The sequence below is a fragment of the Ricinus communis genome, chromosome 3 (genome assembly GCF_019578655.1).
Source record: "Ricinus communis isolate WT05 ecotype wild-type chromosome 3, ASM1957865v1, whole genome shotgun sequence".
Lineage (NCBI taxonomy): Eukaryota > Viridiplantae > Streptophyta > Magnoliopsida > Malpighiales > Euphorbiaceae > Ricinus > Ricinus communis.
In genome coordinates, this window is record NC_063258.1 from 22,735,678 (window position 1) to 22,753,711 (window position 18,034).

Below are 18,034 nucleotides of genomic sequence, written 5' to 3' on the forward strand. Positions count from 1 at the left end.
CATAATGTTATGAAAAATGGATACAAATTTTTAATTGCTACTTAGTATCTGTAATAGGTTCGAAAAGATATCTAAAAATAGCAAATTTAGAAATTTGTACCCTATCGCTGTAAGGAACCATGATATATATGTTTGAAATATACTTCATTTTGAGAGAGCCGAAAAAGCACTATCTCGTTGAAAGGTTCTATACATCTGCCATTTTCAATACATTTCTTTAGACAGAGACTCCTTAGAAAGTTTTCATATGCTAAAAACTTTTATATATTAGTGAATGAAATTAATCTTTTTACATATTTGACAAATTAAAAATTTTATCAATATGTAATTTATAATTTCATAACCGAAAGTGTTACCTTTTTATGATGGACATTAATATTTATCATTCATATGTACAATATTTATTGTTAATTGTAACAAGTTCATTTTGTATTCCGTTAATTTTTAAATGCTCATTATTTTAATGAAAGATATTCATTGTTTATAATCTATGTGTTCATTAATTTATTCTTATTAATTCAGTAAAAATATTATTTCTTGAGTGAAAATGATGTGGATTCTTTATGAGAGTTAGATTCATTATTCTTGGTGATGCTTTAGTTTCATTCTATTTTGTGATGCTGAAAGTGATTAACATAAACATTTATCCTTATAGGTATAATATTTATTAGTTTGTTAATTGATATTCATTGCTAATGAATGTCATATTTATTAATTGATTCAAATAAATATATATAACATAAACATAACGTAAATTGTCCTTATAGTTAGTAAACAAAAAGAAAAATCTGACTAAAGTTATACTATAAATATATTAGGTGTTTACATAATTTTCTTCTGTCCGAAGAAATAATTCATCGAAATAATGAGCTATCATTGATATCGACACATCTAAGATCGTCAAATGTTTGGGAGTTCCTCTATTTAATCCTTTTCCTTCTTCTTTTTGCTGGATATCTCGTTCGTACACATCTTTTCTTTGTTTTCCGAGCCTATAGTGAGTTACAGACAGAGTTCTAAAAGGTCAGATCTTTGATGATTCCATCATATATGATTGAGTTGCGAAAACTTCTAGATAGGTATCCTATATCTGAACTAAATTTTTTTCTAGTTAAAGAATCTCTTTCTAGTTTCTCTGGAACAATTAAGAAATTTTCTAAAAGAAATGCGGGATTCTACTTCTGGCAGCAACATGCTATGAGGTATCCCTTTGATGTCATTGACATAAGAGATTTCATTTCTAGTCTATCTCTTTTTATTTCTATATTCTATTTCTATATTCTATTTATATATATATATATATATATATATATATATATATATATATATGGAAAGTTTAAAACTCATCATATAATAATCTAGAAATTGCAATAGAAAAGAAAAGGGAGGTTTGTGATGATTTTTAAATCTTTTATACTAGGTAATCTAGTATCCTTATGTATGAAGATAATCAATTTGGTCCCATTTATAGGATTTAATGATTCCTAAGAGCGGATTCATTCTTTTTTTTTAATTAACTCGGTCCTCTGATTTGTTTCATGTGATTCGTATAATATATATATATATATATATATATATATATATATATATAATTAAAATATATAATAATAAATATATTATATTATATATTATAAAAAATAATTTAATAAGTATTATTAAATATAAAAAATAAAATCATAATAAAATTATGTTAGCAATAATCCGACAAAAGGTGGGTTGTTTAAAGTAGGCTCAATGGACAACAGGAGATGGAATAGCTATTGGGTGATTATGACATTCTATCTTCAGGAAATAAATAAGGGCGTGAGCTTTTTGTATTTTAGTCTAATCAGAAAAGATTCTATCATTTCTCTATGCGCAATTCAATATATATATATATATATATATATATATATATATATATATATATTTATTTATTGTATATACTTCTCTTACTCTCACTGATTCTCGTGCAATTTTAAATAAGAAAGATCAATTTTTGTGTTTTCTCTTCTTTTTTTTTCTTTTTTTGCAAAAAGTACCATTTTACAAAAAGGTGAAACTCTTTTTTTTTTTCTTTCTAATGTCTAATGCTAATGAAAGGGCTTTTCTTCTAGTTTTTTTAACTCATTTACCTCTGACACTTCTTCAGAAACTATCCAATAGAAATTCAAATTTGGGATTTCTATAAGCCGGTCGAACAAATGACTATTTACGATTCCATAATTGAATCAATTACATACTATTTTAAAACTCAAAAAATGTTATGGTAAAGCTAATTCTAGCCTACTCATTTCATTTAAGACTCAAAAAAGGAATCCTTTTCATTTTGTTCTTCACCTAGGAAGAATCAATTCCAAACTTATTAAGAATTCATTATCAACTTCCTTTCGTAATACCCTACCCCAAGGGAAGTCGAATCCCCACTGCCTCTTGAAAGAGAGATGTCCTTGAACTACTAGACAATGGGAGCGCATTTACCTGACCACCAGCACGCTATGCTCATAGTATGAATAATTTTTTGAAATTGTCAATATAATGAAATGGTATGACTAGATTTGAAGAAATTTTTTGCCCTTCATGATTTGATAGAACTTTTTGATTCTTATATTCGCCATTATCCATTCTAAGAATATTAAATAAAATTAATTTAATAAATAAATATAAATAAATAATAAATAAATTGAATTAAGAATTAATAAATTAATATAAAATTAATATAATATAAAAATAAAATAGAAAAAATTAATATGTAAATATAAATAGAATGAATTTAGAATTCATAATTCTATTAATTTAAAAAAGGTATTTTACCTCTTTTTTTGCCACATTCACTTAATCTTTTTTCATAATTCTATTAATGTAAATTTTTTTTTTACAGTGGAAAAATATCACAAATAGAATTTTTAAAAAATATGATATTGGTTGTTTTTTAATTTTTCTTTGATTATTATTTGATAAAACAACTAAAAAACAATCAAAGAAAAACCAAAACACACCAGAAAAACAATTAAAAAACAACTACACCGTATTTAAAAAAAAAAACAGTATTTTTGAAAAAATAATTTATACAGTAAAAGTGATATTTTTTTATTGATTTTAAGGTATTTATGAGAAGTTTCCTTTTGTTTAATGTTCTTGGATTATTTCAGTTTTAGATTGTTATAGATTTATGTTTTTTTTTTATTATATCAGTTTCGGGTCGCTTTACTCTTAATTATCAATCCGTTTTAAATTTGGATTATGTTAATATCTAAATATCTCGGATTTTAGCACATATTAATCTATCCAATGTTATTGTCTTTAATAATATTTATTTAAAAGTTAGATTTATTGCAATTCAGTTTTGAAATATCACATATTATAATGGAAATGGAATTTACAAAATCCTATTAGGGTGGGCCAAAATAATATTTTAGACACAAACAACTTTATTCAGAATTATAGTTTTATTCTTAATTCTTAATATATCACTATTGAAAGCAGAAATTAAATTATGAACTCATGTCTATATAGCATTGTGAACCTGAATCAATTTACAGGTATGTGATGCAACACTGTTTTTTATTTGAGATTAGGACATTGTTTGATTGTTTTCTTAATTATATCTAATTTTTTTCTTTTTTAATATAGCATTTTTTATAATAAAATAGTAATACTACATACTAATTAATTATAAAATCTAAAATATGATTTTTATATTTGATATTTAATAAATTAATAATTTTATTAAGTATTAGATTTTAGAATAATTTTATTTTATTAAGTATTAATTTTTTTATTTAAAATTTTAATTACAATAAATAAATAATTAATTGAGACAATGACTCTTCTATAGATATTTTTAAAATTTATTACATCATTCTATAAAGTTATAGAATTTTGCAAAACCAATTAATATAGATAAAGTTAACACAGAGATAAAATAGAAAAAAAGAAATTAATGTTGTATTAGATATGTAAAAATGATAAGTTATTAGAAAATTTGAAAAAAATCAATTAGTATGGAATAAAGTGAGAAATAAATTAAGATATTTAATTATTGCTTATTAATAGAGATAATATTAAAAAAATATTAAATATTTATACATCATTTTTATCTTAATATTTTTAATTTTATTAATGTGTGCATTATATTATATTAAATGAACCTTAAATGTACATTTGATGAAATTATAGTTTGCAAATGATCAAATGTTATTTTTTAACCTATAAATACTGATTTGTTTTATGCATAGACAATATATTTATTTATTTTTAGTGTTAGGTTCATTAAACATGAACCTTAGATTCAACACTTATAAAATATATATTTATTTGTTATTAGTGTCAGATTTATATATATTCATTTATTATTAGTGTAAGGTTCATTAAATATAAAATGTATATCATTAATATTTACTTATGAACTTATTTTTTTACATATGAATAATATTATTTATTATCTATAGTGTATATTTATTTATTATAGTGTCAGATTCCTTAAACCTAAGCCTTAGATTCATTATTTATAAATTGTATATTTATCTATTATTAGTGTAAGATTCATTAAATATAAACAGTATATTCATTAATTATTATTGATAAACTTGTTCCTAACATATGAATATGATTTTTAATTTACAATTGTTTATGCTATAATCTATAAACCTCAAGTATACGTATGATGAACCTACAATTTACAATATATGAATTTATAAGTCATTTTATAAATTTAAATCATAATGCTGGTGTTTGGAGGATAATTATTTTTTTTATTCTTTTGGAAATATAAAATAATTTTTTTTCTTATGTTTACTCTTAATTATGTTGATTAAAATTTCTATTATTTAATATAATAAATAAATTTAGTGTTGTAGTAAAAAAATACAAAATATAGTAAATTGTAGAAATTAAACTAAGAAATATAATAACAATATAATATAAAATTAAGGGATGAGACATGATAAAAAAATATTTTATAATATATAATTTATCTATCATGTAATGGATTTAAATTTACATTGTTAGTATTTTCTCTTTATCTTTGTAGTCTATTAGTTTTTTAATGATATAAGATACGAATTGATGTCTAACCAAATAAACTCAAATTCATAATTTATCAAAATACATGTTTAATTTTATAATTTGACAATACATATTTTTTTGGTCTTGAATACATGATTCGTCATGTTTCCGGGTCCATGATATAACAATCCGTTGAAATCGCTATGAACAAAATAATTAGAGATGTTTAAGATTTATTTTTTGATATTAAAAATAATTCAAAATTATTTCTTATATATAATCTTTAGATCTTTTTAAATTATTTTCATTAAATCTTTTCTTTTTTAAGTATCAATTTACCTATGGATGAGTCTATTTCTACGATATAAAAGTACTAAACAAAAAATTATTCACATTAAAAAAAAGTTACATTCCTAAAAATTTATGTTGTGAAAATAACATTTGTCTTTACAACTTGTGCACCTTAAAAGATTAAAATTTCAAAAAAATTAAAAAAACAATTATTTAAAATAAGTGTTAACTAAAACTTATTAACAATATTTTGTAAGTAAGAACTAGAGCACCTCTGAACAAATCTTGAACTTAAGATTCTTATGGACAAAATCTCATGGCCATGGCCGAGCATTGAAGATTCCTCCCCCGCAAGCTTAAGAAAGGTCATGGAAATGTCAGGCTGACAATTTTGGATCTTAGCAAGCCAACAACCATATACACATTATTAATTGCCAATGGATATGCCTCCACTCTTAAACATTAACTCACACTATGAAAAGTCTTCTCTAATTAAGAATAAAAAGAAAACCATAATTTATTGACATGAAAAGAAAAACACATATTCTGCAATCTCCAGTTTTATTATTAATACACATTCAATCTCTATACTTTCTGTTTTTATTAATGTTACATCCTTTTTGTTTTGAATCTTTATATTTTTAATCTTAGTAATTCTATAAATATTTTTAATTAAAATAATCAATTAAATTAGACTATAAAAACTATTATTACTATTTATTTTATTAAATTTTACATAACAAATTTCAAAAAACTAATGTTACTAAAAGTAAAAATATAAAAATTCAAAAGGTATAATACAGAATACTTAAAAGTTCATTAATAAAATGTGTGATACATTTCGCTAACTTTCTATTAGAAAAAACCTAAATATTAATAAAACATAAAAATACAAAAGCTCTATGAAGGGAATTGTCAAATATAATAAAAGTGGAAGGACCAAATATGCATTTTTCCTACATAAAATTGACAGAATACAAATTTTAATTATCAATAAAGAGAAAATTATTCAAAATCGTAGAGCCACTTGGTAGCCAAAGTGGAGAAGAGAATAATAGATTTAACAGAAAATTGGGTAAGTCTGTCTTAACCCATGAAAATTTGTATCCTAAACTCCTTTTTTGCTTTCAAGAAATTTGATCTTTTACCTATCATTTCCTATTCCTACTACCACAACAACAACAACAACAAAATACCCTCAAAAAAACATTAAAAAATTGAATGCTGTGTCGTTTTGGGAACAGAATAATTTACAATGATCAGAATCAAGAGCCAAATTCAAGACTCTTGACTTTCCTCAGCCTGCATTTCCTCCTCATTCTCCAGTCTTACGACATGTCGTTTCCTACATTCACAGTAAAAAACAGTACTTACAACAAAACCGCAAACCACCACCACCGCATAAAGGGCAATCAGCGCCGCCCACTCCCATCCCTCCGCCGTACTCTCATCCACCAAACCCTCCATTCTCCACCCAATTCCACCCGTTACCACCGCGAACAACCCCGACAAAACCCACCCAGTGACCCTCCTCCCTTCCATCAACCAAAACCCAGTTCCAATTGCATCCAACCCAAAACTCTTCTCCAATACCGAGACCACCAATCCCAACCCCAAAACCGCCATTACATAAATTTCAAGACCGGAGACAAAAACCCACATCAGAAACTGCAGTTTTACATTGGAGCTCCCAATTATAACTTTCAAGACATACACTATTGTTGAATACAGCATAAGAATGACATAGACGCAGATGGAAGTGACCAACGGGCGAGTCCAATTAGCCTGGAACGCGGACAGAAGGGTACTAAAACTCGTGGTTTTTCTATTATAGCGAGATTCCGTGGCGGCAATCACAGCAACAGCGGCGAGAAGAGAAAGAATGTAAGTGGGTATGAAATATAGTAGTTTAAGGTGGAGAAGAGAGACGACAAGCTCGCGTGACTCTTTCCACACTTGACGCGCTTCAAACCGGGTCGGAGCGCGGCTGGCGAGATATTCAAGGTGGATGATTTGGGATTTTAGCGGGTCAGAGGAGAGGGAAAGATGAAAGTGAAGATACGAGAGAGGGAGAGTTATGAGGGTAAAAAGCAAGAAGTAGATGTGTTTGTTTCTCGAGAAGATATTCAAGGATTCTGTCAAAAGGGTTTTGAAAGAACACGATGAGTTTGTGGGTTTTTGATCAAGAGAATGGGAAATTAACATTTTAGTTTTTCTTTTTCTTTCTTTCTTTGGAGAAATGGTAAGATCTGATCGTTCTATACCGACTTGATGATATTTGGACATGTGCTTTGGATGGGCCGTCTGGTTCCTTATTATATGTTTTCATATTTTCTTCTTCTTTCTTCTTTTGTTTTGTTATGGTGAATTATTGTTCGATAATAAATGAATTGTGGGTTTTGTTTGTAACGAATATGAATTGATAATTGCATATGTTTTTATTTTTGAATCGAATGGTAATTTTGATTATAATTTTGGTTTTTTCTTTTCGTGACAAAGTGATAAACTCGTCAAAACGAATTGGGTTTTCGCAGCAGTTAAAGCCAGAAATAATAGTAAACATTCATTTATTCAGTTCTTCTTTCTAAATCTAGACTGTTGAGATTTTTTCTGCTCTCTTTTTTGGTGGCCCTGTTGGTTTACTTTTCTAGGAATGGCAAGGGCAGGGGTAACTATTTTATAATAATTGAAATAAAATTAAATTTCTGAGCATGATTGAAAAGATGACAAAGAACAAATTTTGAATATTTGGTGGAATAAAAATTACCAAGAATGATACAAGTAAATTTGAACATAAAAAAGCTTAAAAGCTATGTTCGCCAGAGAAAGAAAAGAAAAAGGCTATATAGACAAATCACATTACTAGAAAAATTAGGTATTTACTGATGAATAGTGAACCTTCAAGCATTCATTAATAAATCACAAACCAAATAAGATGCTATAATTGGTTCTTAAGATTGTAGAAAATCTTAACATATATGTAACTGTCTCCAAAATATACAAGAAGAAAGTCCCTTTTAACCAAGACAATTGGAATCAAAATTCCTCATTTAATTTAGTGAAATAAAGTAAGATAGATCTTATTTCAATAGTTATAGTTGGACTTCTATACAAAGAATAACATGTTTGACAAAATCAACAAACAATAGATTGATCATAAGCACAAGACGAACACCATAAAAGAAAATATTTAGGCTAAGAGACTCTGACTTATCCAGAATTTGATTCCAACAGAATTAACATTATTTCAGCTCTTGTTTAACAATCATAAAATAGCCAAGAAAAAGAATTCAAAAAGGGATTCAATTGGACAAATGGAACTTTCAAGTAATGAGTCACATTCTTCAGAGGAGCTCTCTGGCGTGTATGTTGTCATTGCATGATATGTAAGAGCATGACAGCTTTATGCAAATCCATAAAATATATGCAGATCAAGAGGAACAGTGCTTAATATGACACTTTCAGTTTGCATCTCATTTTAAGTAAGATTGTACACTAACCAACCTGTTTCATTTGGCGACAAGTTAATATTAATTGAGCATTGATGCCTATAAACAGTAGCGAAATTCCAGTCTTTATACACTTGCAGCAAAAGAAAAGAGTTGCACGGAAAGTTTGAGCAATTTCTTGTCTCTATCAGTGATATCAGCCAATTATGATCCAAAAAGACTATTCCTCGCTAGCATTTTCAGCTGTATCAAAGGAGATCATAAGCACAAGACATAAGATAGGTTATTATAAATATTTCACAAGTTTACAGTAAGAACATAAAGACATGCATAATCCTGGCACCTTATGGCTTTCAGTGAAATACCAGCTCATGTAGCTGTCTTTCCATTCATGTCACAAGGCCATATTCTTCCAGTGCTAGACATCTTCAAAGCATTTTTGTGATGTGGCATCAAAATCACATTCATCAACACTCCATTGGATGCCTCTTCCATTTCTCCTCACATTTCTAATGATCCAGGAATCCATATCATCCAAATACCATTCCCTAAAATCAATGACCTTCTGAAAGGCTGCAAAGACACCGTTCAACTTCCTTCAATTGACTTCCTTCCTTTCATCCTTGATGGATGCCACAATTCCATAATATCCTCCAGAAATGGTTGGAAATAAGTGCCCTCGTGTTCAACAATCTCAGACATCTTCTAAGGTTGAACTGCAGATTCTTGCAGCGCACTTGACATTCCTAGGCTGGTGTTCCATGGAATGGGTGCACTGTCAATTGCTATATCAAAGTAGGTCTGGAAGCATAAGCTACACCATATCATAGACTTGGACACACCCGATGAACTTGCTAGAGATTGAATTCAAGTTCTTATTGACCAATAAGACCGGCCAAAGATCTTATCTGCCCCATGGGCTCCGGTACTTGAGGAATAAAAGCTTTTCCTGCAGATAGACCTTGAGGAACCTTAAATCATATTGACATAATGTAAATTCAGTGACCATTTTGTAGCAGCACATCGATATATGGAAGATCATTGATATACCACCATATACAATGCAGTTTTACCAATAATTCCTCCCAGAAAAATGGGGAATACAATAGCAATCTCATGATTTCCATCTACGGAGGAAGAAAGCCACTTTCTGAAACACAAAAGCTGCAGACTAGAGTTTTATCCCTTCAAATCAATCCTCCAACACCCGCCCCACCACCATCACTAGCATTTCTTCCCTTCAAATCCAGCTTCAGCAAGAGCCAGTCAATAACATTGAAGTTGACTATACACAATACAAGTAAAAATAAACAAACAAAATTACATCAACATACCAAGACAGAACGCTCCTGTACTCAAAAATTTCAGCATGCCTTGCATAATTAACGCTATCACATTAAACTGACTCTATCATTATCAATTTATTTTCCTGGATCAGTAACTAGTATTTCTATATATGTATATTTGTTCAGAACATTAATATAATATTTTCTGTTATTTTCAAATTCTGAGTCTTATTTTGTATTGTTTCCCTATTAATTAAGCATATCATTATTGTCTGTTTCTTCCAAAACAAATTTCAATTTCTAACCATCAAAACCATTAACTATAAAAATCCCAATTGAGGATTCAAAACAATTGACAAAAAGACAACAAATGAGCCTCAAGCTTATAACTTTTTCATTTTATTTTGATTGGCACTAGCAATCATGAATTTAACAACCCAAAAACATTCTCAATTTCACATTTTCCATCAGAAAATATTACCCAAAAGCAAAAGAAATAAAAGCTGCAAAATTCATATTCTAAATCAAAATATTTTACAAAAATGAAAAGAAGAAATATTTAATCAAGAACTTCCAATATATCTAAATGCCCATAAGGGCCTATTCTCTATAAAAGATCCAGAACCCAGCCAAACCCTAGTTCTACAAATGGGACAAGCCGCAACCTTAACAAGCCACGTGTCGACACACTTCCGGTGAAAGGTATGGCCGCAGACGGCAAGTTTCCGGCACCACTGGCCTTGTCTCAATCCTTCCAAACAAATCACGCAATCAAAAGAAGCTTCACTTTCAGGCTTCATAATTTTTCTTGAAAAGAATCTGAATTGTGGCAGCTTCTTCAGGTCTTTTAAAGACAATCCATTTAATGAATTGGAGGAGGATGACGACGGGTGGTGGAGGGCGGCGGTGGCGAGGAGGAGAAGGATGGCGGCAACGCCTAGGAATAAGAAGAAAAGGGTTGTTATTGCGGTCATTGTTATGACTTTTAGGAATATCGAGAGGAGCTTTTGGTTTGGTTTTGGCAGTGGTGCACCACCATGATGGTGGCGGTTGTTGTGGTGGCAGTGGTGGGGGTCAGGTAGTGGCATATTCTGATTAGAGATTGTTATGGGATTCGATCGAGTCAAGGAAAATAACAAATAAACACGTTGGGTCGATTTTTGAAGGGGCACCTGTATGTGTTGAATATGGACCGTAGATATATGTATGTGCTGATGTTAAAATTACCATTTTAACACAAATGACATTTTTCATAGGCTAAAAATAGTTAGCACCTAAAAATAAATGGAACCTTTGTTTCTTCAAGGACAGTATTTTTTTTCTTAATTGTAAAACTAATAAAATAATGTTTTTTCAACATAGAAGAAAGAACTTATAACATACTTGCCTTTGCCTAACTATTATATATTACCTTTTTCAAATAAAATATCTTATCCATTTCTTTCTCCATAAATCTTATACTATATCTTATGATATAATTATTTTAGGCACGATATATTAAAAATTTTGAATTTTCACATTTTTTGACAATAAGTAGCTTTATTAGTACTAAAAATTTGTTATATATATATATTGGTTAGCTTAAGTAATAAAAGTATTTGTTCTTGGGATATAAGAACTAAATTTTTATGGTAAATATAAAAGAATGACTACTCCAATTGTATAATTTATAGTTATTTTTTATAAATTAAATATATATAGTCATTTAGTATTAAATTTTTATTTTTTTACATTATAAAATAAAGAAAAACTTTATTAAATTACCATATGGTTTAACGTATTTTTATTTTAGAGTATGTTATTTGCTTTTTTATCACTTTGGTATTATGTGAACATGACCCTAACAGTCAAATTACACAATATCGTTAGCAGGTGCTGACATTAAAATTAGAAGAATACTGATTATTGTGTGCCATACCAGAATCTATTAACGGTGTTATACAATTTAACTATTATTCACAAGGTACCAAAGTCAAAAAGCAAACTACAGATCCCTAAGTGAAAATACGTTAAATCACGAGGTAGTTTAATAAAAAAATTTCTTAAAATAAACATCAAAAATCAAGAAATACATGTAAAAGAATTTACTCATAACAATCATCAATCATGTCGAATGAGCTGTAGATTACAATTTTATGAAAAAAAACGCTCCACTAGGTAGCACTAAGCCACATATCGATTTTATACATATCTTTTAACGAATCTGATTATTTGAATGTCGAATCGAATCTCTTTTATCTCTTTTATTCTCATAAAAGAAGAACTCAATACTTATGTAATGGATAACCATAAAACTCATATAAAATGAGAATTCAACAACTTCATAATGAAAGACTATAAAATTCCTAAAAAATTACTAATATTTATTTATTAAAACTAATTAATAATAAAAAAATAGATTACTATTGATCTAAAAGTGATGGGAGATGGGCCAAAATATGAAACTTTGATGAAAAAAAAAATGAAAGAAAGAAAAGAGAGACAATAAAATAATTAATAATATAATGAATAGGTTCAAAACAGAAAACAGCTTAGAGATAGAATAGACTTTAAAAAGGAAATAGAAAAAAATAAAAATAAACATGATTCAGCCGGAAGAAAAATCCGGCGTTATATATATATATATATATATTCAAACGGAATTATATATTAAGAATATTTAAATATTATAAAAATCATAAATTAAAATATTTATTAGATTAAATTAAAAATTATAATATTAAAATAATTAAATAATTAAAATTTAAATATCTAAATATATATTTGAATCAAATTATGTCGTGGATGCATGTGCATATAGCATCATGGATCTAGGACAAAAGAAATAATAGAAAAAAGAATGTATCACGTGAGCTTTGAGAAGAGTGTTGTGGAGCTTAGCATAAAAAAAGAAAAGGGGACCATATTTTTTCAAATCACATTTTTATTTATTTATAATATTTATAATTAAAATTATATTTGTTTTATTTTATTTTTAGCATTCAAGAGATTAAAATTATATTAACTTATCTAAAACAATTACATTAATGGTTATATTTTTTTATTTAATTAATTTTTTAACTAAAATTATATAAATCTCTTTAAGAAAGAATTACATTAATAGTTCAACTTTTATATTATTTTAATTTTTCTAATCGTAATTTTAGCATTGATGAATATCAATAAAGAAATAAAGAATTAAATTTTTATTTTGCATAAAGATTTTAATCATAAGTTAATATACAAATTTACATGTGATGTTTTTAAATGGATTTTAAGAATAATTTTATATTTTTATTAAATATTATATTTATTTTTAATATAATATTAAATTTTTATTGTTATGCCTGTTCACATATGATAAGTTGTAGATTTATTAAACATAAATTATAAGTTCATTAGACATACATTGTAAGTTCATTGGTAGTATGATTTAGGTCATAAAAAATTCAATGTTAAATATAGTTATAAGTAATATATCATTAAGTATTATTTATAGGTTCATCAAATATAAGGTGTATAGCCATCACTTTGTGAACGATAAATTCATCGGCTAACATATGTATTTATTTTATAATTTATAAATTTCTAAACTATAATTAATGCATCTCAAATGTAGGTGTCTTGAACTCAGAATCTATAATGTGTCAATCTTTTATTGTTAACCTATGAGCCTTTGGTTTTTTGATGTATTTTTAAACTATAATATATGAACATGAGGTATATATGTAATGAACCTATAGTTTATAATTTATAAACTTATTTTTTTTAACTTATGAACTTGTAGTTTTATGATTGGTGTTTATAGTTTTTACTAATAAATTTGTGTTCATAACTTATGATTATTGTATTTTGTAATTTATAATTATGAATATAAGATTATTAATTATAATATCTCCTTATTAATATTATTATTATTATTATTATTATTATTATTATTATTATTATTACTAAGTTTTAAAAGCTTAAAGTATTATTTTGTAATGATAAAAATTATTAAAATTAAAATTCTGCTCTCTCTAATAAAATTATTATTTTATAATTTAAAATTTAAGTATATACTAAAATGTGATCAGATTTTTCATAGAAAAATTGAATCATTAACAAAGTTTTATGTATATTTTTAATATATAATATTTCTCTTATAAAAATACTAGTATATTATTAATAAATAAATTTAATGGTGTAATGAAAATATAAAATAACTAGAAATATAAATTAAAATAAAATGCAAACATGAATCATTAATAATAATGTAATAAGAATAAGGAGAAAAGTATTAAAATTAATAACAAAAGTAGATAAAGAATGAGAAAAGAAGGAAGAAAGTGGAAGGAAAAAGAAAAAGAAGTGGAACCACATAATTTACATATCTACATATCTCCGTATTTCTTGTTCTGTCTTGGATCAATAATGCTATATACTCATGCATCCATAATATAATAATTGTGGCATTATAGTAAAAAATAAGATAATAATAAAATTGATTGTCACTAAACTGGTCGACCAACTAACTAGGATCATTGCCCGGATAATTGGTTGGTCGATCGGTCTGCTCAAGAATTTGGCAGATAAGACCTTGTGACTGATCGATTGATCGATCGGTCGACTAGTCTGTCAATTATAATTGATTAACTGATTTTTTAAATATAAAAAAGTTGTGTATTTTGAGAAGGTTATGTCTCTAATTTGAATACCTATGAATAGATATTCAAATAATAAATTAAAAATATATAAAAAAATAATAGAGTTTAGTATCATTGAACCGGTCAACTTGATTACTGATCGAATATTTGACTAGTCGATCGGTCTACGCAAATTCTTGACAAAGCTTTTGGCAGATAAGACCAAATAACTAACCAGTTAATGATCTAGTCAACCGGCCTAACAATCTTATTATCAGTTAGTTGATTTTCTAAATTTAAAAATGTTGTCATTTAAAAAGGTTATATCCCTAATTTGGATACCTCTTGATACGATGGTAATTATTATTTCTTTACTAGGATTCTTAGTTGTAAATTATTGTTAATTTAGGTAATTCTTATTAGTTTTTATATTAATTACATGTTTTAGATGAAAGAAAGCATTAGAGCATTAAGGTAGTAAAGAGAGCACTTAAAGAGCTCAAAATTTACATTTGAAGACCTAATTCTGAACCCTAACCGGTGGCATAACCTATCATGAGGAGTTAGGGGTATCATCAGTTTAATGGCCGATTAAAAATGCAAAAGAGGCCAACTTGACAGTCTTTAACCGACTATATAATGGCCATTAGCACAAAGAAAATAATGGCTCGTTAAAACCCACAGTTAGGCATCGGGTAGACACTTTATCAAATCTAATCCTATTGGATTCCAACTTAGGGTTTGAGGGGATATAAAATTCATAGGTTTGGTTAAGAAAAAGGAGTTCTATAGGAGTTTTAGAGTCTTAAAAAGTGGCTAGAGGTAAGAATTGTAGAGGCGCCTAAGATCAAGATTATAGAAATTCCATCAAGATTCAAGAGTTCTTTTTTTCCTTCTTATTTTATTTTTTTATTTTTTAATTTAATGAATTCAATTATTTTTATTACTTCTAATTACATTATGAGTAGCTAAGTTTATTTTCTAAGATTGGGTACCCATAAACTTTATTATAATTTGATTTAATATAATCCTTTGATCTTTAGTTCAATTATCTTGATTTAATGTATTTGTGTTTCATGTTATTGTGATTGTTAGGATCTAATACTTGCAATATATCTAGGTACTAAGTGAAGTAAAGAAAGTTGAAGTTTGATATTAGTTTAAGAAATATTAAGTAAGCGCTATCAAGACTTAGACATAGAACTTAGGCTCTTGAGATTGTTTTCAATTTGCTTTAGAGCTTAAAGAATTTAGATTATAGTAGAATTGGCCATGATAGTAGGTAAGAAATTAATCTAAATATGGTGGATATGACTTGAAGAAGTATATTTGCTAGAATAGAGTTAATTATCTTTAAAATTAGTTGAGCTAGATTCAAAGAATAGTCAATTGAACTATAGAAGGGTTAGTGTGGTGGAAACTTAATTTTAGAATTTTTAATTGATTTGATTTCTTTAATACTTAATTTTAATTTTAGTTATTTTCAAACTCAACTACAATTATTTAAATCTAGTTAGTATAAAACTATAATATATTTTGCTCTTAAGTATTACAAATCCTTATGGGATGATAATCAGATTTCATTTCTATATTGCTTCTGTGATAACTGTACACTTACAGGATTTATCACAATAAGTTTTTGGCATTGTTTCTGGGAATTTATTTAGTATTTTCATCAATTATAATTATGATTTGTATTCCTAGATTGTTTCTTTTGGTTACTGAATTATTTCTAGTTCGTTTCCTATAGGTACTTTTTCTAGTGCATGTGTAGTGACAGAGCACAACCATTATTGGAGTTTGATCCTGAACTTGAGAAAACTATGAAGAAGATAAGCAAAGAGTGAAGAAAAATGGCTAGTAACAATGAGAATAATGATCCACTAGTAGTTCCTTAAATTCAAGGACAATAAACCAATCCACTAGCACAACTAACTTTGAGGCAATATGATATGCCTAATCCTAATAGAATGCAGTCAAACATTGTCCGTCCTCCTATCAACAACAACAACTTCGAGATCAAACCATCAATAATTCAAATGCTTCAGCAAAGTAATTTTAAATTAGACCCACTAAAGATCTAATCGCACACACCAATGATTTCCTAAAGAAGTACGAGACCTTCAAAATTAGTAGGGCAAGCAATAATGCATAAGATATATATTATTCTCTTTTAACAGGGGCTACTAAATCTTGGTTGACATCTAGTGCTGCCAATATCTTCACCAAATGAGATGAGTTATCTCAAGCTTTCCTTACAAGATATTTTTCTCCCCGTAAAACAACAGAAATCAAATAAAAAATTGCTAGTTGTTACCAAAAGGATTATGAGTCACTTTATGAAGCTTAGGAAATGTTTAAGGAATTGCAAAACAGGTGCCCTTATCATGGTTTTGCTGATTCAATGTTGGTTCCAAACATTTTATAATGGAGTGTTATAAACAATGAGGATTACACTAGATGCAGTTGGTTGTAGATGGTGATTTATTAACAAAAATCACCAGTGATGCCATATAATTAATTAAAATGATGACATCTTAATAATAATTCATCTAGCATAAGGAATCCTACTTCAACAAGGATTCCTAATGATGCAAATTCTACTAGCTCTAAAAATCCTACTTCAACAAGTAGTTCTACTCAAACTAAGAGTTCTATTCCAATAAGGAGTCCTACTTCAACTAGGAGTTCTAGTGATATCAAGAGTCTAAGTGACATCAAGAGTTCAAGTGACATTGAGAATCCTAATTCCATTAGGAATTCTAATCCAACTAGGATTCAAGATCCACTTTACATCTATGGAGGCCCAATTAAAAGGTCAAAGGCTAAGAAGATAAAAGAAACACTCAATAGGCTTATTCAAGACACAAGGGCTAAGGACACATCAAGGCTTGAAGAGTTGGACTCAATAAGACTCATTAATCTAATTCAGTTATTGGGCTTGAACGAATCTAATATGTGCTTAATGAGCATAAAGGAGCACATAAGGGAGTTTAGGCCTAATTAGCTCCATCAAAGAAGACTGATGTGTGTGACTTAAAAAGAAAAACTAGTGTTTTTTACTCCTAATGGGCAATTACTTTGTGTTTTAGGAGAATTAGGACTTTATTTTTAGTTATCCTTTTTAGTTATAATGTTTATCTCTATCCTATTTGAGTTGTAATTCTTTAATAGCTTAGAATTAGCTTCCAAGATTCTAACAGCCAGTTATAACAGCTATAAACAATCAGGGCTAAAACTAAGAAATGAAAATGGTAATATACAAGTTGTAAATGGTATTAGAATAATCAAAGGGATAGACAAATATATATAGCTAATACTCCCCCTCAAGCTGGAGCATGTAAGTTAAGGATGCCCAGCTTGGTATAAGTTTAAGGAATTGGTCTTTATTTGAGGCTTTTGTAAAGATATCATCGAT

The 18,034-nt window shown here is 27.6% G+C and overlaps 2 protein-coding genes and 1 non-coding gene across 3 annotated transcripts; all 3 read right to left on the reverse strand.

Annotated features, from left to right (window-relative positions):
• Positions 1 to 6,202: 6,202 nt before the first annotated feature.
• Positions 6,203 to 7,883, reverse strand: LOC8270699. Its single transcript, XM_002533168.4, has one exon. The coding sequence runs from the start codon at positions 7,561 to 7,563 to the stop codon at positions 6,556 to 6,558; it is 1,008 nt and encodes a 335-aa protein (XP_002533214.2). The 5' UTR covers positions 7,564 to 7,883; the 3' UTR covers positions 6,203 to 6,555.
• A 2,500-nt stretch (positions 7,884 to 10,383) lies between these two features.
• On the reverse strand, positions 10,384 to 11,204 carry LOC8270696 (RING-H2 finger protein ATL56). Its single transcript, XM_015727809.3, has one exon. It carries the CDS (start codon positions 11,098 to 11,100, stop codon positions 10,576 to 10,578), a length of 525 nt encoding a protein of 174 aa, XP_015583295.2. The 5' UTR covers positions 11,101 to 11,204; the 3' UTR covers positions 10,384 to 10,575.
• Positions 11,205 to 16,903: 5,699 nt separating this feature from the next.
• On the reverse strand, positions 16,904 to 17,010 carry LOC112536895. Its single transcript, XR_003080812.1, has one exon. It is a non-coding gene; the product is annotated as a small nucleolar RNA R71 (small nucleolar RNA).
• Positions 17,011 to 18,034: the final 1,024 nt, after the last annotated feature.

Excerpts from the sequence above, each read along its gene's own strand:
- LOC8270699 (XM_002533168.4), bottom strand. The coding sequence starts at position 7,563 with ATGTCCAAATATCATCAAGTCGGTATAGAACGATCAGATCTTACCATT.
- LOC8270696 (XM_015727809.3), bottom strand. The coding sequence starts at position 11,100 with ATGCCACTACCTGACCCCCACCACTGCCACCACAACAACCGCCACCAT.